Source organism: Scyliorhinus canicula, chromosome 21, assembly GCF_902713615.1.
Source record: "Scyliorhinus canicula chromosome 21, sScyCan1.1, whole genome shotgun sequence".
NCBI classification, from domain to species: Eukaryota; Metazoa; Chordata; class Chondrichthyes; order Carcharhiniformes; family Scyliorhinidae; genus Scyliorhinus; species Scyliorhinus canicula.
The window spans coordinates 52520663-52542991 of record NC_052166.1 but is presented as its reverse complement, the minus strand read 5'-3'; the positions used below and the strand labels follow the sequence as shown (position 1 = coordinate 52542991).

General features: G+C 46.2%; 1 protein-coding gene and 1 long non-coding RNA gene across 3 annotated transcripts in view; one reads left to right on the top strand and one right to left on the bottom strand.

Annotated features, from left to right (window-relative positions):
- The window catches only part of si:dkey-34e4.1 (carboxyl-terminal PDZ ligand of neuronal nitric oxide synthase protein), a 126503-nt gene extending 107280 nt beyond the window's left edge, over positions 1–19223 (top strand). For both annotated transcript variants that reach the window (XM_038781898.1, XM_038781899.1), the window contains exons 9-12: positions 4062–4223; positions 12634–12799; positions 14656–14998; positions 17426–19223. In XM_038781898.1, coding sequence (XP_038637826.1) covers positions 4062–4223; positions 12634–12799; positions 14656–14998; positions 17426–18014 — 1260 coding nt within the window. In that variant the 3' untranslated portion in view covers positions 18015–19223. The remainder of the gene's footprint in view (positions 1–4061; positions 4224–12633; positions 12800–14655; positions 14999–17425) is intronic.
- On the bottom strand, positions 3386–21065 carry LOC119955573. The gene is made up of 3 exons (XR_005458497.1): positions 20684–21065; positions 6438–6515; positions 3386–3959 (listed from the first exon to the last, which is right to left on the bottom strand). It is a non-coding gene; the product is annotated as an uncharacterized LOC119955573 (long non-coding RNA).
- Positions 21066–22329: the final 1264 nt, after the last annotated feature.

Here is a 22329-nt window from a genome sequence, read left to right as displayed (position 1 = left end):
TACCATTAACGTCCCCCACCCCCCACCCCCAATCCAACAACCCTTAAAGCTAGGCCCATGTGAAACATGGCACCTAACAAAACCCTCCCATGAGGGCCCACCCCACCAGACCCATCACCCAAAAATAGAGGATATTAAGGCCGACCTCGCCACAAAAGGTCTGACAGCGGAAGAGCAGTCAATGAGTGTGACTGCTCTTTGACTGTCACCCTCAACAGGTGGGGCTGAGATGCAGGATGAGGGAAGCTGGAGGTAGAGAAGGACAGTTGGGGATTAGGGCTTGGGGAGATTTGGGGGTTGGGGGGGGGGGCGCTGTGACATTGGCTTTATGAGTAAGGGAAAGGTATGGACTCCAGAGACAGATGATCAGATGGTCTCAATATCGTAATGAAGCAATCCATGAACTACAGGAGGAAATGGGGGTGGAGAGATGGTTAGCAGCAGGGAAAAGAAACGGTTATCTCTGGTTTCCAGATGATTCTGTAATACTGATGAGTTTTGAGAGTGAGAATCAGAAACACATATTATAACAAAATCCCTACAGTGCAGAAGGAGGCCATTCGGCCCACCGGATATGCACCGACCATTTGAAAGAGCACCCTACCTAGGCCCAATCAGCCCGCCCTATCCCTAAAATCCCACCTAACCTCTGGACACTAAGGGACAATTTAGCATGGCCAATCCACCTGACCTCCACATCTTTGGACTGTGGGAGGAAACCGGAGCACCCGGAGGAAACCCACGCAGACACGGGGAGAAAGTGCAAACTCCATGCAGTCAACCACCCGAGGTTGGATTCGAACTCGGATCCCTGGCGCTGTGAGGCAGCGGTGCTAACCACTGTGCCGCCGTGCTGCCGATAACCCTGGTGATGGATGGCTCAACTAGTTTTGTGCCACTCATACCTGTACCCTCTAAACTTGAAAGTGTGAAGATGTAGGTGCATTCCAAGGAGATCAACCATGAAAGGAGTAAAGGTTCGACTGTAGATAAGGGATGTGTGGGTGTCTTCAAACAGATCAATGGTTTCGAAGAATTGTTTTTAATGGAGAGCCAGAGACTAGGCAGTTGGGATTTGTGAAATGTGTTTGTTAATACCTTGGGGGGGCAGCCCAGAATTGCCTGCCACAGGAATCGTGACGTATGCGACAGGACATTTGACAAAACCAGCAACGGGTCTGTTCACTTTGGGCGGGACGGGACTAGGCTATCCCATCATTGTATGGAGCATGGACAGAGAAGTGAGTGGGGCTGAAAATCACTAATAAATTACTATGGTAAAGAATAGGCTTTTCTGAAAAGGTTAGCCATTTAATTGTTTTTTAAAATTCTGTGCCCGTATGTGAACGTGACTGACATTGTCAGGTGAACGTACCTTTAAGAAATTAATGTTTATCAAATAGCTGCAGTGATGTCGGTGTGGGTGGAGCTGGGATGTCAGTCTGGCTTTTACTTTTGTTTTGAACTGGCAGCTGCAGTGTGTTTAGTTTCATTTTCAGAGTTGGAGAGTTGCATTCACAGCAAGATGTTAATCTCTCTCTGCAATCTAAAGAATGTCTCCACATCACTTGATGATTTCAAAGTAATACCTGTTTATGTAGAGAATTTAAACCTGCTGTCTATTTAAAAAGGGTTTAACTTATGGATGTTGTTTGGGAAGTCATTAAGGGTTATCTATAGAGTACTGTAAATTTGGGGGGTGTTCAGGGTTGGTAGTTGATAAACTGTTTACTGTGTACGTTTATAAAATGTTAACTGGACTCATGGAATAAACATTGTTTTTGTTTAAAATTACTTTTAGTTCTCTGTTGCACCACACCTGTAAAGTGGGCCCTTGTGCTCCCCATAACCAAACTCTATTAAAAGTTGTAGGTCAGGTGAACTCCATGGTATACTTTGGTTTTCTATAAACCCTGGTCCATAATAAATTGGGATGGCCAGCATTTATTGCCCATTTCTAATTTCCCTGAGAGGTTGGCGGTGCCATTGTATCTTGATCCATGCAGTGTGTGTGGCGAATTTACTCCCACACTGCTGGTAGGAAAAGCATTCCAGAAACTTGATCCGGGAACGATGCAGGACAGCTGACGTATTTCCGAGCCAGAACGGTGTGTCACTTCATTGAGGGGAACTTGGAAGAAATGGAGTACCTGTTGATTGCCTTTCTAGAGATGCCTTTCTGGAGATTGTAGTTCACTCATCTCATTCCTGGGATGGGAGCCTATCTTATGAAGAAATATTGAACAGTTTGGGCCTATACCCATTAGAGAAGAAGGCCATTTGGCCCATCGAGTCTGCACCGACCCACTTAAGCCCTTACTTCCACTCTATCCCCATAACCTAAAAATCCCTCCTCACCTTTTAGACACTAAGGGCAATTTATCATGGCCAATCCACCTAACCTGCACATCTTTGGACTGTGGGAGGAAACCGGAGCACCCGGAGGAAACCCACGCAGACACGGGGAGAACGTGCAGGCTCCGCACAGGCAGAGACCCAAGTCGGGAATCGAACCTGGGACCCTGACGCTGTGAAGCCACAGTGCTAGCCACTTGTGCTACTGTGCTGCCCTAGTCAAACAGACTGCTTTCTCCTGGCTGGGGTTTCTCATCTTCAATGTTGTTGTAGTGGCAGCCATCCAGACAAAGTGAACCAGACATCATGCAGGCCATGTACATCACACACTAATTAGAGAGGAAGATTAGCTTGCTTTGTACTCTATTAGATCAATAATGTCTGTGCAGTTTATTACTGTAATGGCTTCACCGACAGTTTATTGGAGATCCTTAGAACCTACATTAATATTTTGGCGCTGCCACAGCAGGCAGCCATACATCAGCAGGAGCGCTGTGATTATCAATGGGCCAATGGGGGTGAGAATTTAGAAAATCTGTCCTACAATGTATGGATCATGCCCCCACCCCACCTTCAATATTCAGTGCATAGAAATTCCTCTCCCTTATTGAGGTGTACCCGTATAGATGGTACCCATATGTGTCCATTAAACAGGTCCAGTGACGTTCAATTTAGAACCCTGGAATTCCAATGTACAATAAGGGGTTAGACACGGATTCTGGGATCATACTTTGGGGCACATGGAAACAACTCTGCAGAACATTTCCTCAGGAAATTCAATTGATTGGATCAGGTCCGTGACAGCATGTATTACCAGCCTATTTATAGTCAATGTGCCAAGAATCGGCACGGTGGCACAGTGGTTAGCACTGCTGCCTCACAGCACCAGGAAGCCGGGTTCAATATTGGCCTTGGGTGACTGTCTGTGTGGAGTTTGCATGTTCTCCCCGTGTCCGCATGAGTTTCCTCCGGGTGCTTCGGTTTCCTCCCACAGTCCAAAGATGTGCAGGTTAGATGGATTGGCCGTGCTAAATTGCCCCTTAGTGTCCAAGGATGTGTAGTTTAGGTGGGGTTACGAAAGGTAGGGCAGGTTAGCAGGCCTCAGGAGGAGTGCTCTTTCAGAGGATCTACTACCAATATTCAGGCCTTCCCCACTTGGGGACCTCCAGCAGCTCCACTGATGCCAACCAAAACTTTGTTTCTTGTTCAAAGGAATAAATTCCTTCTTTTCAAGTATGTATCCTATTCCTTTTCCCAGTGAATGTGCCTCCATCATCCTTTCAGGCGGAGCACATCACATCACAGCGGCTCTCTGTGACAATTCCTTTCAGCTGGTGTGATTTAATTGTAACAGGAACAATTCCAGGGAGGCCAACTGACGCATCCACTTTTCCATCTGATTACCCTGTTGCATTTCTTCATCTTAGAACCTGAAATCTAATTGCAAAAGCACGCTGCACAGCTCAATGCACATCTTATTGACTGCCAGTGAAGGTATTGATGGCGCATTGCATGAGCTCACTGGTGCTCTTGGGTACGCAGGAAGATGAGTTTCCATGACAGCAGAGAGGACATGTCCAAGGAAGTCAAGGAGAGGAGGGTATCTGTAGACAGAGAGAATTTTATTTCAGTAATTTTGACTTTAATGTATTTGGTTTGAAATCGATGGTGTCAACTGCAGTGTTTTTGGTTTGTTTCCTTTCTAGGATTCTGAGAACGGGACGCCTCTTGCTTTGTCAACCCAGCTGCCACGATCTCCCAGCAGCCAGTGCTCCTCCCCAACCCCACTGGCCTCCCAGCACCACTTGCAGCTGCTCCAGCACCAGCTCCTACAGCAGCAACAGCAGACCCAGGTGGCCGTGGCACAGGTTAGTTTCTCTGCTACCTGGCAGGGGAGGAAACAAAGGGAAGATTCTCAATCCTCATTGACCCATTTGAAAGAAACATAATTCCAAGGCCTGAATATCACATCTCATTTTAGAGTGTTATAAGTTTTTCCAGGGTGGTGCGGTGGCACAGTGGTTAGCACTGCTGCCTCACAGCGCCGAGGACCCGGATTCGATCCCGACCCCGTGTCACTGTCCGTGTGGCGTTTGTGCATTCTCCCGGTGTCTGTGTGGGTCTCACCCCCACAACCCAAAGTTTTCCAACGTAGTTTGATTGGCCACGCTAAATTCTCCCTTCATTGGGAAAAAAAGTTAAATTATTTAAAAAGTCTGTTTCTCTGTCTAAAGCGTCAGCTGTTTATCAGCTCAGTTCTTCCCGTTTCCTGGACCCTTCCAGTCCCTCATCCTAAGAGCGCTCTGTAAAGCATTATAACATCTGCTTCCCACTGACAGTCTCTTATTACATGAGCTGGAGTTTACACTGGTGACGTTTAGTCACTGGATCAGGCTGCTTAATAGAGGCATAGAGTCAACAGCACGCAAAGAGGCCTTTTGGCCGATCGTGTCCACGCCAGCCATCAATTACCCATCTACTCTATATCCATTTTCCAGCACATGGTCCGTAGCCTTGGCAATGGCATTCCAAGTGCTCATCTAAATGCTTCTTCAATGCTGTGAGGGTTCCTACCTCTGCAACACTCTCAGGCAGTGAGTTGCAGATTCCCACCACGCTCCAGGTGAAAAGGTTTTTCCTCAAATCCCCTCTAAATCACCTTAAGTCTATGCCTCCTGGCTATTGGCCCTCTGGTGATGGAAAATGTTCCTTCCTTTCCATCCTATCAATGTCCCTCATAATTTTATGCACTCAATCAGGTCTCCCCTCTGCCTTCTCTGCTCCAGGGAAATCAACCTCAGCCTGACCAGTTTCTTGATAGCTGACACACTCCAGCCCAGGCAATCTCCTGGTGAATCTCCTCTGCACCCTCCTCAGTGTGATCACATCTTTCGTGTAGTGTGTCGACCAGAGCTGCACACAGCACTTCAGCTGGGGCCTAACCAGCATTTTATACAGCTCCATGATAACCCCCCCCGCTCGTATATTCTATTCCTCAGCTAATAAAAGCAAGTGTCCTTTATGCCTCCTTAACCACCTTATCTACCTGTCCTGCTGCCTCCAGGGATGGTGAACATGCACACCAAGGTCCCTCTGATCCTCTGTACTTCCTCGAGTCCTACCATTCATTGTCTGTTCACTTGTAAGTTGTCTCAAACTGCAGTACCTCACACTTTTCATGGTTAAATTCCATTTTCCACTCTTCTGCCCATCTAAATAGCCCATCCTGTAATCTCCTGTAATCTAAGGCTAGTTACCAGACCACCAATTTTTGTGGTATCTGCAAACTTACTGACCATACCTCCTACATTCATGTCCAGATCATTAATGTACACTACAGACAGCAAGGGATCCAGCACTAATCCCTGTGGAACACCACTAGACACAGGCTTCCAGTCACAAAAACAGCCTTCTACCATCACCCTCTGCCTGCTGCTACTGAGCCAATTTGTGATTCAGCAGCGTTCATGCAAACAGACGAAGCCACATTAGCAGACTGGTGAGAATGTGATAGGAATGACACCGTGTCTCACAGGAGATATGTTACAGAGATAGTCCCTCTCTACACTCACCTCGCTTAGGTTTCAGAGTGACTGAAGGTGGGAATCTGGCTTTGTTCCTGGAGCCTTTTGACATTGAGCCACGCCAAGTGGGAAGCCTGCTATTTGGCACCCATTCCATAAACATTCACTCCCTCCACCACCAGCGAACAGCGGCAGCAGTGTGCACCATTTACAGAATGCACAGCAGAAACTCACCATGACTCCTGAGACAGCACCTTCCAAACCCGTGGCCTTTATCAACTAGAAGGACGGGGACAGCAGATACCTGGGAACACCCACCACTTGCAACTTTCCCTCCAAGCCACCCAGCATCCTGACTTGTAAATATATTGACCGTTCCTTCACTGCCGCTGGGTCAAGTTCCTGGAATGCCCTTCCTAACAGCACTATGGATGTACCTACACCACGTGGACTGCAGCGGTTCAAGAAAGCGGCTCACCACCACCTTCACGAGGGCTCTTCATGATGCTGGCATATCCAGCCGCACACACATCCCTTGAATGAATATTAAAAAATAACCTGTTTTATCTGCTCGGAAGGGGCTTCGAAGTCAGCTGGAGTCAATTGGAGCTGAAATTCCCATGTTGCTGTTCTGTTCTGCAGGGGGAATTAATGAAACAAGCAGAATTTTTGAAAATATGAAGATGGAGAAAGATTTTGGTACATTATAGTGCACATTTTATAAATGAGAAGTAACACACTTGTACAGTTTTTTTTAAAATTTAGAGTACCCAATTTATTTATTCCAATTAAGGGGCAATTTAGCGTGGCCAATCCACCTATCTTGCACATCTTTGGGTTGTGGGGGCGAAACCCACACAAACACGGGGAGAATGTGCAAACTCCACACGGACAGTGACCCAGAGCCGGGATCGAACCTGGGACCTCAGCGCCATGAGGCTGCAGGGCTAACCCACTGCGCCACCGTGCTGCCCTCACACTTATACAGTTAAAAGAGCAACAAAATGGATTAGTTGTTATACAAAACAGACACAATGTAATTGTTCTTCAGCTAGAATCTGCTCCTAATAGAGTTTCAATACTCCCAACGCATCTCCTGCTTTGGCTCCAAGGATCTCTTTTTGACTTTAATTCTTCACTTGCTCATGCAAACTGTTGGTGCAAAAGTGGCCCCGAGGGACTTTGGATCAAATGACAAGGTCAGCATCAGTGCCACCTTATAGAAATTGTCCAAGGAGCCAGTAACCAAAAGCCTCCATTCCTTGTGGCGCATGTTTATCCGGTTATTGCAGTGAGGAATGTAGGCGTGCAATGTACTTTGCCCGAGTATGTGTTGGCACATTATTGCCATGAGATGGTGCTGTAGGCTGACCCTGTGCCGTACCCGCTCTAATGTTCCTTTCACTGGATCATCGAGATAAGAGGATTCAAACCCAGCAGCCGTCGGCAAAGACTTACTGCAATTCACCAACAGAAACATATCAATTTGACTTTCCACTGACCCAAGTTGACTTACCCTTTTCCTTAGAAAATGGATGGTTTGTTCGGTGTGAATAATTTTACTATGAGAAACAATTCGAGAAGTACAATGTTCAATGGGGCAGATGGTCAAACAATTCGAGTAGGGTTGTGAAGGCAACAAACTGCAATCATTAAAGAGGCAATTGGGTGATGTATTGGGAGTAGGGGAAGGTCGCATGAGTGTCTATCGGGATGGCCACAAGCTTTCCGGCTGGTTTAGCACAGGGCTAAATCGCTGGCTTTGAAAGCAAACCCAGGCAGGCCAGCAGCATGGTTCAATTCCCGTACCAGCCTCCCCGAACAGGCGCTGGAATGTGGCGACTAGGGGCTTTTCACAGTAACTTCATTGAAGCCTACTTGTGACAACAAGCGATTTTCATTTCATTTCCTTTAGGTTTATGAACTGACACATGTGGTCCAACTTGTATGGCTGTGCGTTGTATCACAAACGTAATTATTATCTCCTGCATTTGGTAAAAAGATTGCTTCTTTTTTCCCATTTTTTTTTCATTACACCTGATCACTCTCTATTTTGTCTCTGATCTCTCAGCCTTCAAACTGGTTTCAGTTTTTTGTTCTTTTATTCCTAGCAACCCAATAGAGTCTTTCTCTCAGTCTGATCACCTCTCTCCTCCCGCACTCTACTCCCTCTAATCCATTGGCCCCCCTTTCACTCCGTTCTGTCCGATCACTGCTCCCTCCCTCACTTTCCTCCCTTTAGTCAGTGCTCCCTCCCTCTGGTCACTCTCCTCCCTCTGGTCACTCACTCGCCCCCTCCCTCCATCTGGCCACTCACTATCCCCCTCCCTCCATCACTTTCCTTACTTTGGTCACATTCCAACCTCCCTCCCTCTGGTCACTCTCCTCCCGCCCTCTAGTCACTCACTCCCCCCCTCCCTCCATCTGGTCACTCTCATTCTCCTCCCTCTGGTCACTCACTCCCCCCCCTCCCTCCATCTGGCCACTCTCCCGCCTCCCCCACCCCCTCTGGTCACTCTCCTCCCTCTGGTCACTCCCCCCCCCCCTCCCTCCATCTGGCCAGTCTCACCCCCCCCCCCCCCCTCTGGTCACTCTCCTCCCTCTGGTCACTCACTCCCCCCCTCCATCTGGCCACTCTTACCCCCCCCCCCCCCCAACCCCCCCTGGTCACTCTCCTCCCTCTGGTCACTTGTATTCTCCTCCCTCCATCTGGTCACTCTCACTCTCCTCCTCCTGATCATTGATCTCTCTGCCTCACTCTCTTCTCTCTGGTTACTGTTCTCCCTTTCAGTCTCCCCCTCTGATTATTCTCACTCTCCTCTCTCTGATCACAGTCTATACTTCACTCCCCTTCCTTTGCTGCTCACTGCTCTCCCCCTCACTTTCCTCCCTCATTACTGATGTCCCCCTCAATTATTCCTGGCTCCTGGACACATTTCAGTGGAATCATTGCAACATTTCTCAACATAGAGTGCCACATGTCACTGTCCAGTTGGTATTATAACTGGATGGGAAGATCCCAGAAAATAAAATATACAGGAACAGAGTCACATGAACCGCTAATTAGCCTAAAAAATAAACAAACATTTCTCAACAAGGAAAAATTGGATTATAAAAAATACTCCTTTACTCCCCTCCTTATCTTAACAAATACACACATATTTAAAGATTAACATGGATTACAGGGGCAGCATGGTGGCACTGCTGCCTCATGGCGGTGAGGTACCGGGTTTGATCCTGGCCCTGGGTCACTGTCCATGTGGAGTTTGCCCATTATTCCCGTGTTTGCGTGGGTTTCACCCCCACAACCAAAGATGTGCAGGGTAGGTGGATTGGCCACGCTGAATTGCCCCTTAATTGGACATTTTGCAAAAAAAAACATGATTACAAAGTACATATTAAACTACAATTATCTCATTAACATAAAAAGTCGCTTTACGCACATAATACAACTGTGGTTAAATGCACACACTCTCACTCCCCCCTCCTCCACTCTGATTCCAAGTGAATGGCTGTAGATTTGTCCTCCAAATGGTCACAGATGATGATCACACGAGAGGTTCCAAACTCCACTCCCAAAAATAAGCTTTGAAATCTTCTCTCATAATAATGCTTTCACTTAGCGGGTTACGTTCCAAAATGCAGACCAGATTTTCCAAATGACACTTTTAACCAAAGCTTCCGCTCCACTTTTAACCCCAGTTCCAGTCCAGGATTCTACACCCACCCCTTTAGGATTTCCTTGACTTCACAGCTGTACAAGCTGTTCAGAATTGCTTTAACTCTCAATTCCCAGACTGTATCAAAATTTGATCAAATGTTTCATCTCCTTCTGAAGTTTGCCGTTCCACTTTAAATATAGTTACTGCAATTGTTTCTGTAACGCAGAACACTTTGTTTACTCTTCCTTGAATTCTTCTGAACAATACCTGCGTCTCTATTTTCTTAACATCAAGCCTATTAAACGTTCTTTTTCACCCAATTCCCTAGCTATCTGCACAGCAACTTTTACTGTAGGAAGCCTGCCACTTTGCAGCTCTTGTCTTATCCAGTCTTTCTTTGGGCAGAGTTGAAAGATGTCCAACCCCTGAGGTTCTGTCTCCAATTGCCCACAACTTAGCTGAACTAAAACTTAAAAGATTTTCTATTTATTCTTCACGCCATACAATAGAAACACAGTTGAAACATAACCAATCTCCACACATATGCAGACACCTTTGTCCAGCAAATCCATTGATGAATCTATTGATTTTACCCTTCCCAGCACAGAAACAGTAAATTAAACACACTTAAAATAATACATTATTTCTGCACATTCTCCCTGTGTCTGCGTGGTGTTATGGGCCAGGTTTTAGAGAACCCGAAAGTGTATCATGGAGTTCACCTGACCCACAACTTTTAATAGATTGTGGTATGGGGAGCACATGGCCCACTCTACAGGTGTGGTACAGCAGAAATGGAAACCTAATTTTTAAAGCAAAACAATGTTTATTCTATGAACTCAAGTTAACCTTTTTGAAACATACAGTGAACATCTTAGCAACCATTAATTCAAATACAACCCCCAAAGAATACAACACTAAGTAATCCTTAATAATTTACCAAACAATATCCAGAAGACAGAAGAAACACCTTTTAACAGAAGCACATCAGGTTTACATTCACTACTGAAAACATTTATAATTCTGAATTCACCAAATGATCAAGAGATAGTCTTTTCATGGCAGAGAGATCAACAGTACACCTACTCTGTCTGGCTTCAGCTCCAACACTGAAAATGAAACTAAAACACACCCTGCAGCAAATAGCCTAAAACAAAAGTAAAAAGCTGACAGACAGCCCAGCTCCACCCACACTCTGATAAACATCCATTTCTTAAAGGTACATTTCTTAAACACCCATTTCTTTAAGGTACTCTCACATGACAGTGGGTCTCACCCCCACAACACAAAAAATGGGCAGGATAGGTGGATTGGCCAAATTGCCCCTTAATTGGAAAAATATAATTGGTACTCTAAATTTATTTATTTTTCAATGTGGGGGGGGGGGTGGGATTCTCCGATTGCCGACGCCGATTGGGGTGGGGTGCCATTCCGCTGGGAGGGGGGCTTCGGCGGGGGGTAGTCCGGGGGAGGTGAGGGTGGTTTCAGAGGGGCACTATCTAGCAGGCCCGGTCCGTACACGGCCAGCGCCATGTTGTACGGCGCAGGCTGCCGCCGTGCGCATGCACAGCCACGGACTCGGCTATTCTGCCTCCGTATCTGCAGGTAAAGCCGGGGGGCTTTACATGGCGCGGCTGCTAGCCCCCCACCGGGCTGAGGATGGGTGCGGGGGCACCGCCAACATTTTGGTCGTAAGACCAGACGCTTCCTCCAAACATTGCCGCAAAATCGGAGAATCTAGGCCTTTATTTCTGATGTTTACCAATACAAATATAAATCCCTTAAAATAACCTTTAGTTTCCTGATACAAGGAACAGATGGCCTTGTTTTATTAAGAAATTGAACTGAAGGAACAAAGGAAATCATCTTGGACCTAGATTGGAGCAGAGTAGGAGGGAGACCTCAAGTGAAAGCCCAAAGGAGGAAGGATTGAGATTCTGGAAATTATTAAATTAAGAGATGGAGATGGTAAAATCAGCTTTAATCTCAGCACAGCATGTAGCAGGGAAGAGGCAAAACATGTAGGTTGGTCTGCTTGAAACTTGGAAGAATCAGAATGAATAGTTTGCACCATTGCAACAATAATAGAAAGAGGGGAAGCATCTTTGTTTTTCCCCAGCATGCTAAGAGCCCAGGTCATACGTTCCCTTCATGGGTAGACCAAAGGGCCCGGGACAAAGGCAGTAGGCAGCCAGTTTAATCAGTCTCGGCCTATTCTCCATGGAGCAGACTGACGTCCGTGGCTGTGTGATCAAGAATCCATCAAAAATTCTCACTTTAGGATTTTTAAATTAGCACAGCCAGAAGGCCCTGATCACATTATAATGGAGTGCGCGCGAAATTACCAACAGCCAGAAATGATATTATCCACTCTATAAACCTGTAGCAATTACCTCACTCACTCACCAGCACAACGTCAGCGTCTGTGTGAACACCTTGAGCAAGCAATCACGAGAGTGCAGTCGCACCAGGGGACATTTAACAGACACATCAAAACGCAGGCATGAATTCAGGGCTTGCAGTCTCCCGCCAAGGTTCAAATGGCTGTTACAGGGCAGCGGGGGGCACTGTGTTTCAGGACAGGTTCCAGCCTGTATGAGCAACAAATCACTCATGTCGCACAATTGGGGTCAAACAAGAGGACCGCAGTAATGGATTTATGTTCACATTATCTCGCAGAGTAGAGGATAAATTGTGATGATTGCTGTGCTTGAGTGTCTGAGAGAGTAAACATGGTTCATTACTGCTGTTCAACATTGCACAGAAAGAAGATTTGATGGCGTTTATCAGGCATCGCTGCCCTCCTTTAGCTTTGAACATCCAGCTAGCATGTGATTAGATGCTTTGTTATCTTATAACAGCACTGTCAAGGTTCTCTGGACCAAACTCAAATGCACATAATTGAAATCTAAAGATATCTGTCACCACTTGTCTTACCCCCCCCCCAGCTATTGACTGAGCTGCGAGTCCGTTTGTGGCATTGTAAATCCGTGTGGGTGGCGGGGGTGTTGTGGTGTGGGGGTGTTATCTCACAGGGTACAAAGCTACACTTCCTTCACATGTTACAGAGACTGCTCCTTCTGTTGTGTCAGGTGCATCTGCTGAAAGACCAGCTGTCGGCTGAGACTGCAGCTCGAATCGAGTCCCAGGCTCGTGTTCACCAGCTGATGCTACAGAACCGGGACCTCTTGCAGCACGTGGGCCTCTTGGTCAAACAGCTGAAGGATCTGGAGAACAGAATGTGCGCACCGCAAACGGGTAAGGAGCATTCCAGAGCCTCAGCAAGTCCATGTTAGGGAAAAGGGCAAGGATGGGCCTGAAATCAAAGTTCTAAACTGGGGGGGGAGGCCGATTTTATGAAGGCCAAAAATGACCGGAGTGGACAGGGAGCAGACACTTTTAGGTAAATCTGTGACAGAACAGTGGGGAGCATTCAAGAAGGTGGTGCTAATTCAGGGGATATGGGGGCGGAGGGAGCTGGAAGGCTCCTGTGTGGAAGGTTAGTGGGGAATCGGAGGCCTACGAATGGAGTAAGAAGTCTTACAACGCCAGGTTAAAGTCCAACAGGTTTGTTTCAAACACGAGCTTTCGGAGCGCAGCTCCTTCCTCAGGTGAGGAAGGAGCTGCGCTCCGAAAGCTCGTGTTTGAAACAATCCTGTTGGACTTTAACCTGGCGTTGTAAGACTTCTTACTGTGCTCACCCAAGTCCAACGCCGGCATCTCCACATCATTACGAATGGAGAGACGAGATAGGAATAGGAGTCCTGGGGGAGGGGAGACAGGGGCTTCATAGAGAAAGTCTTGGGTGGGTGGGTGGGGTGGGGGGAGAGAAAGAGAGAGATGCCTGATCACTTGGGTCACCCAGGCAGGCATGATGGAACCAGCGCAGCTCTTGTCTGGGTATAACTGGTTTTCTCAAGGCTCAGAAACCCCACCATTCACTGTTACATTCACAAAGTTGAATAACAATATATCTAGTTTGCCAGCCTACCTCCTCCAGGCTGGTCAGTCAGTCACCCACCTCCCTGCCTCTGTGTTGGCCAGAAATGGGCTCATTGGTGTTGGGATTTTTAAAAAAGACTTTTAACACCCCCACCGCCAGCTGACCCAAGCCCACCCATTTATTCAGTTAAAATTTCTCAATTTCTTTGCAGAAAATACATTAGGTGTCAAACTCATAGTCGAAGCCAGGCATTAAATGCCTCAAAACAATTGTAGCTCATTTCCTTAAGTTAACGGTCACTTCATGACTATTGAAATGAAATGAAAATCGCTTATTGTCACGAGTAGGCTTCAATGAAGTTACTGTGAAAAGCCCCTAGTCGCCACATTCCGGCGCCTGTTCGGGGAGGCTGTTAATTCCCAATGATCTAATTGGTGAAGACAGCAGCTTTTAATATCTGATAAACGCCTAAAGTCCAAGAATGAGGTGACTGTAGTCGTACTGTATCCAGTAACAATAGCAATAGGTTGCAGAGAGTCCACAATAAGCACTGCACCATGTCTAATGTCGAATAGGGGCTTCCAGTGTATTACTCTTCTGTATCTTGGTGCAATCTGAAACTCTTATTAGAAACGTCACTTCATAAGTTCCAAATGCAGTGTCCCCTAATATCAGTAAAATATGGAAATAATTAATTACTGTGTACAGGGATCATTTGTACATAAAATAACTCCAAGATGGTGGCACAGTGGTTAGTACTGTTGCTTCACAGCGCCAGGGACCCGGGTTCAATTCCAGCCTCGGGTGACTGGCTGTGTGGAGTTTGCACGTTCTCCCCGTGTCTGCATGGGTTTCCTCCGGGTGCTCCGGTTTCCTCCCACAGTCCAAAGATGTGCAAGTTAGGTGGCTTGGACATGTTAAATTGCCCCTTAGTGCCCAAAAGTTTAGGTTGGGGGTACTGGGTTACAGGGATAGGGTGGGGGCGTGGGCCTCGGTACGGTGCTCGTTCCAGAGGACGGTGCAGACTCGGTGGGCCGAATGGCCTCCTTCTGCACTGTAGGGATTCTATGATTCTGTTCCAAAGTGGGTTGCCTTCGATGGACTCTAACCTTGAGTAAGTTGAAACCTACAAATCACTAAAGCAAGTTTTATCTTTCTTTTGAATCCTCAGCTGACCCAAGTTTGAGTTCAATTTCAGAACAAATTTCGCTGTTGAGTCTTCACCACCACGAGCTGTTAATGAATGGGCCTTGCACCTCAACACCTGGAAAGGCCCCTACTGCCTCCTGTGGGCCAAGCACCCAGACTTGCCCTGACAACAGTCAAACTTTCAAAAATCTCATGAATTTGGGCCAGGGGAACCAGGAAAATGGCAACTACAGGGCAATGAATGGGAAGAAAGAGACAAGCAGAAGGATTGAAGGTTGTGAGCTCAATGAAAAAGCTATTGCCGGGGGAGAGTTTGCGGCTGAATTTAAATTGGATGGCCTGGGCCAAGAAGCAAAGGCTGCAAGGTAGAGTTAAATGTATTGTTATTCCACTTAACTAGATGCTCCCAACCACCCGACCAGCTCACCTCTCACCCTGTGCTGCCCTCTCTCAGTTGGAGAAAGCAAGTGAGCAGGCTGTGGGAGGTTAGTTCCCTGGTGTTTTCACACCTCCCCCACTCCATGCCCTTCACACGGAAACGTGGGCTATGCTGACTCTCTCACTCCTGAAGGAAAATATTTTCCACTCCTTTGTGTTGAGTTTTACCTGCCTGACAGCGATACAATTGAACACGAGGCAAATGACAATCCAGTAAATAATCCACAAGGTGTCCTTATTATCTGAAGGCATCAGACCGAAGATGTACTGTTTCCTGAGCTTTAGATTGCTTTCTAATGTTTTCAGAAATAAGCATATGTTCTATCACCTGAATGTTTAAATTATTCAGTTCCCGCCCCCTCCTTTTTTCCTCAGTTCTTCTCTTTCTCTACCCCTCCAACTTTTCTGAGTCCTTCAGCAACAATATTAACTCCCACATTAACTTCCACCTCAAAAGTTTCACAAGATTGATCTCATTTTATTTTTTCCCTCTCTGTGTCATTCACCGTCCTGCTCCCTCTTGTGTGGAAGGTGCTGACTTCTTCAGCTCAGGTAGGGGTTCCCTGGTTAGGAGGCAGGACAACAGTCTGCCAAGTCACTACCTCTCGCCCAAGTCAGCCAGCCTCCTGTGACACCCTGCTGAGATACAGTGGAAACTATTTCCATTGTTGCCGAGAGTCAATGTGCGCACATAAATGTGACCGGACACAAAGACATTTTGTTGGTCCTTTAGCCTGAAGATGCTGAAGTCCATTGTAATTGACTTGGCTGTAATCAGTCAACTCAATACAGGCCAAGACTCAGCAAATCCTACACAATGCACAGAGCATTTGGAGAGTTTGGATAAATCTGCTCTTAATGCAGTTTCAGGGCTGATTTGATTGCTACCTTATTGAAATCAACTTGTATTTTTGGCAACATGGAGCCATCACTGTGATATTGACCCATTTTGATCTATTTAACAAAGCGACAAGTTTCTTCTCATTTTTTTCACAATTGAACCCTTTACTAAAACTGGATGTGAGATTGCCAGCTGTGTTGGTGAGCTGGTTAAGCATTTCTCTTCTGACAATCAAGCATTTGGTGCAGGGATTCCAATCACTGCATTCGAGCTGTGAGCGACCCTGAATACAACCCGTCAACTTTGTGGAAATGTGATGAGCTTGAAAAATGAACTGCCCCCATCCAGGCTTCAAAGAAGCCTCATTGAAGAACTCTCACAATGCAATCTTCTCTTGAACTGCAGTGAATGGGCCATTCTCAGGATGGAAGCACAGTTCAAACAAAGAAGGGTGGCTATCCCAGTTTCTTAACAATCTCGGAATGATTAAACCTGAACATAGTTCCAGCTCAGATATAATCACCAGCTGATTACACCCTTGTTGGGGGGTGGGGGGGGGGGGGGGGGGGGGGGATTTGGTCACACGGGGGTATTCAGCACTCCAGAGTGAAGAGGGGTTTCTGAAAAGTCCGCCTACACTAGTTATCACCCCACCTTTGCTGGTCTCCTGTGATGATTGTATCAGGTGTTTCCTCTTCCAATGTGCTGACATTAATTCCATTGATTGGCCAGGGAAAATAGCAATATAAGCAGCCATTTGCCACTGGGTTTGTGCAGGAGGCCTGCCTGGCACCCAACAGTTAATGGTCCAGGCATCTCTCTAATGCCCCGCTCATACTTAACCCTACAATCTCCGCACTTTGCGCACGTGCCCGAGTTTATATCTGCCCTTTAGATATTTGCCATTCGTGAATGTTCCCTTTTTTGCTGAATATGATGCTAAATTTGAAGGGAAACCATTTCAATCATATTTAATTTATTTATAGACTGTATTTTGCTTCCATCTCCTCTTGTTGTTCTCGGTTAAATTGAAAGCTTATTTTTTTTAAGATTATGATAGATTTGAGAATTCTTTAAAACTGCAATTGGCTCTCCATCTCCCAGCCTAAATGGATAAACTTTGAAATGTGGCCGCCATCCAACAGTTTGTTTTATTGTAACATTTCTCTTCATGTTGCACTCCAAGTCATAAAATTAGCCTAATTGCGGGCTATTATCATGTCGAGCAGTCAAAAACTTTCATCGGAAAGACAAGCCACTAATATAAAGATCCATTTACAGACAATGTTCAGAGTAATCTATCGAGACATTTAATTGCAATTGGACGATCAAATCTGGTAAGCTGACTATTTTGCACAGCTAACATTATCCTCAAATCACGTTTTTTAATAAGAAACTGTCTGATAGTTGCCTGCAGTTTCATGGCTTCTAGATAATGATTTAGGAGTCAGTGAAATGTGACCAAAAAGAGCAGGTGGCCAAGTTTGAACTGTCTCTTTTGTTTTTTTTCAAGGATTAATCAGACCATACCACGATTAAACCCACCACCACCCATCATGAGGAAGCGCTCGACCAAGTCGCTCCTGATAGCTACTGAGACAACCTCGCCAGGCACCGAACAGGTGGTCATGAGCAGCCTGCTGCAGAGTTCACATGCGTCGAGTTTTACAGATGTCTCCTCCTGCACCTTTGCTGCGTCTGCCTTTGAAGCTGAGGCCGGACTGTCCGCAGAGGTGTGGATGGGCGGGTTTTCACCTGCAGCAGACAATTTTGCAGCCCAGCCTCCCTCTTCGGTCCTCGGCAAAGGGTCAAGTGAGGAAAGCAGTACTGTAAACACCACGCCTGGAAGTTGCGAGAACCAAGCTTGGACAATGGAGCCCCTTGTAGATTTCCCACTGCACAGTCGAGACGGCAGATCCGATGTTGTGGACTATGCCATAAACACCCCACCCTTTTCCCCACCAGTTAATGAGACCTGCCTGCACATCAGCTTCTCAGAGGATGAGATGTGGTGCAATGATGCTGAAGATTCAAGAGAACCTCAAAAAGCCTCAGTGGAGGAAACAGAAGAGCAAACTTTAAATCGACTGACTTCTGGCTAACGCTGCCCTTTGCTGCCACAGGATTATTTTCATCACACATTCATTCTTGTGTGTTTCGGGGTCAGCTGACCTCCAGCTGTAGAAAGAATCTATAGTTCTGGAAATTCTTTCCCAATACTTCCATGGATTACTAGCCTCCCGAAGGATCCTCATGCCCAGTAAGAGAACGGGAGTTTGAACATTAAATTTATTTGAGATCGTTGACAGTCGGGGTTGGTGGGGGAAATGAGAGATTTCTTACAAGATGTTATTGATCTCCCCAGCCTCTAATGGTGTGCTCTCTGATACACAGTACAACCATCTGCAGACCACTGCCATTGACACAGTGTTCCCTCTAAGCTGCATGCACGTGAGGCCCCTCAGCAACCTGGAGGGTACTGCGCCGGCCGCCCACATTATCCACTTTATGCGCACACACATTTAAAGAAGATTCATTGAAATGAACAGGCCACAAACTAAAAAAATGAGAGGGGACCCTGATTTATTCGCCACTTTCTTTGGGTGCCATTCCAATGATGCCATTGCTGCGACTGGTATCCCATTGTAGGATATTCTCATTGTTCACTATACTGATGGAAGAAAAAGTATTGAAATCAGCAAATATAACTGCTATTCTTGCACTGCCATTTACTGAATGACTGACCAGCAAAACAATATATAGAACCTCTCATTCCAATCTTTACATTGAGTCCGTTTTATATTATATAATAATGTAATCAGCTTTGAATACACTATCTCTCTGGAGTAAAACCCTCTTGCATCTTACATTGTGAAATGGATCAGAGGTTTTGTGCTTCGGAAAGTCAGAAATGGCATCGTTTTTCAGTTCCTTCTGCCTTTTCCCCCATCAGATGACACATTTCCTCCCACACCTGCCGCTGGGCCATTCGTCCCTGTGACACGGAGGGTCTTGCACCTGGCTTCACGTCAATGCAAATGGTGAATGTTTCCTCCTGCACTTTTCTCTGTCTGATTTTGAATCTGAGAGTGGATAACACGCAGAGGGAGAGTAAAGTCCTCTTGGGGCCTTGGGATCTGTGTTCCATATTGGAATCTACCACTTTTGGCGGTGGTCAGAGAATTGAGTGAGAAGGATAGGATGACACCGGGAGGCACGGTGGCACAGTGGTTAGCACTGCTGCCTCACAGCTCCAAGGTCCCGGGTTCAATTCCAGCCTCGGGTCACTGTCTGTCGAAGTCTGCACTTTTTCCCCGTGTCTGCGTGGGTTTCCTCCCACAGTCCAAAGACGTGCAGGTTAGGTGGTTTGGCCAGGCTAAATTTTCCCTTAGTTGCCAAAAAGGTTAGATGGGGTTATTGGATTACAGGGTGGAAGTGAGGGCTCAAGTGGGTCGGTGCAGACTCGATGGGACGAATGGCCTCCTTCTGCACTGTATGTTCTATACTTCCTGGCCACTAATGCACACCTGTTGTTGCCTGATGCGTAGGGCCGATCGTCACTCGCTTGGAAATTATATGCACCCAAATGGTCAAAAATAATTTTAAAATGGAAGCCGGCAGCATTTGATTTTCTTTTCAAAAGAAATTCCACCTCTGAAGTATTTCCTCCCTTTCCCATTGCAGTCTTCATCTGCCACACACCCTCCCTCCATACCTGCAGGAACAAGGCTGCAAATCTGCCTGCAGGGCGCGCTACATGGGGGTCGTGATCCCTGCACCCTCCCACTTGACCCGAGTGGGAGTTGTCTGACTTCAGTGACCATCTACACCTACCCCTCCCGTCCCAGCTCAATCCTCGTTGCGCCAACTTGCCAGTTATTCCTCGATGTGCAGCTGATCTTTATTTGAGCTATCGATAACAATACTGTCGAAGTGGGAACGATCATTCCTGATGCCCAGCGGCTGTGAGCCATGTTATTTTAATAGCTGAAAGCAGATATATAACTGCGAGCCCGTGAGTTGCAGGCAGCCCTTTGAAGTTTTCCACAGATTTGCATCTGTCCTCGTCCAACTGTACTGAGCTCTGTTGCTGGTGGCAGAGGTGCTCCCAGCAAAGCTATCTCGTGAAGGCAGACATGGAGCACATTCCTGTAATCCTGTCATGCCACAGACTGCCAAACGGGTTGACATAGTCTTGCTCAGCACTGACTCGACCTAGAAAGATCTTTATAGAGAAAGTCACAATTTCTTTAAAAAGAAACTCAGATTTATAAAAATGAAGGGTAACTGGCACAGTAAATATGTTGCCAGGTAAACGGGCATTATTGGATTTTGCTCATTATATAGAACATAGAACAGTACAGCACAGAACAGGCCCTTCGGCCCTCGATGTTCCGAGCAATGATCACCCTACTCAAACCCACGTATCCACCCTATACCCATAACCCAACAACGCCCCCCCCCCCCCACTTAACCTTACTTTTAAGGACACTACAGGCAATTTAGCATGGCCAATCCACCTAACCCGCACATCTTTGGACTGTGGAAGGAAACCGGAGCACCCGGAGGAAACCCACGCACACACGGGGAGGAAGTGCAGACTCCGCACAGACAGTGACCCAGCCGGGAATCGAACCTGGGACCCTGGAGCTGTGAAGCATTTATGCTAACCACCATGCTACCCTGCTGCCTACTTGGCTGAAAGATTTTAATTTTAAGCGGTGCTGTTTAAACAGGCCAAGAAATTCTGATGCCAGTGGTTTCAACTTACCCGGTTAGACTGATAGACATTAGTTAAAGGCTTGGTTCAGCTGAGGATGCTGATAGTTGTATCTTGCTGGAGCTGGATAGGTTGGTTCAGGCGCAGCAATGTCTTCCAGATTTAACACAACTTTAAGCATTTTTTGGAAATTTGTAGCTAGCTTGAGCTTGTGCTGAGCCGAGCATCATTGGGGTAGATTTTGATGCTTTGCCAGACTGGAAAATGGGCAATAGTCGAAGGAAGCAAAACTCGGGAGAGATGCCAAACAGGCTGCCAACTCTCCAGCACCTATTTCAGTATATCGCACAAAGTCAAAACCTGCCTCATTCAACCCTGTGGCACTGACGGGAGCCCATTTGGTGGGTCCTCTTGACTTGGTCACTTAGTCCCGCTTCCCATATCATTTTAAATCTTTACGTTTGTAATTAGTGCAGACTGCTCCTTTTAATCCTAAGTAGCTTAATTCAGCTTCTTTGCTAAATCTATTTTGTTTATTCTGTACCATTTGGATCAATCTGAATGAAAAAACAGCTTTAAATTGTGCAGAGTGGACGTTGATTACACCTAAAGCATGTGACCCCTTATTTCTATATTAATGTGACCACTCTGTCACTGTAGCAGGCAGGTTGTCTCAGTGGGATCTTTACCAATAGAGCACGACATATTGTCTTGCCCATCCTGCTTACAGTGCAGCCAGACACCACTCACAGCTTTCCATTTGAGTCAGCCAACATAAATAAGGACCTGGAGGCATTAATATTAAACCCATACGTCAATACTGGGGACCAGGAGTCTGCACTTGATGTGATACTGCAGGGAAGCACATTCAGTGTAAAGTTCACTATCGCTGCACCCCCATTAGGTTTCCTCACGGCCCCCATTTAATCCATGTTGGATTGATCTGTAATAAGCATCGGCCACTATCAGCTGAGTTTGGAATATTCAAATCTGGAACTCTTGGCTCCAAAAGGCAATGGATACTTTGGCAGGTGGAGCAAGATTTTCTGTAACTAGGATGCGCTGACGACAGGTGAAAACAATTTTAAGGACTTCAAATTACTAGCTCCTAAAAAGGGAGTTCTAAGTTTCTGACATTTCTAACATTTTTGAATTTGAAATGAGGGAATGACTACTGTGATATTGATTGGAGTGTTGGGTACAGTTCAATTGCTAGGCATACGTTCTAATGTACTTGAAATAAATGTCAAGTTTTATTGATTCTGATGGAACCGAACTCATTTGTAATCGGAAAGCATCTTACCAAGCTCGGAGACTGCCATCTGTTTCACTGGTTTGAATCTTTCTGCTCATTCAGCACTTCCTCATGGCAGTAGCTCCAGCATCAACTGGTATCGAATTCCCTTGTTAGCATGGTTGTGTACCAGTACAGTTTAAAGCTGTCATGTCTCAAGGTTAGTGTGGAACCAAAGATGACTAATAACTAATTGATTAACTCAGCAGTCAGAATAATAGGGTGAATAATCTTGACTCTGGTATGTGGAAGCATTATATAAATGACAGAAGTGTGCTTACAGCTTTTAAAACAGCTTTATTTGCAAAAGTGCATTTGTGAAGCTGGGGCTTGGAGCTGTTTGTGTTTTCCTTGTAACCTGCTGACAATCTTGATATTTCTGGAATGCCATGCACTGCCTGGA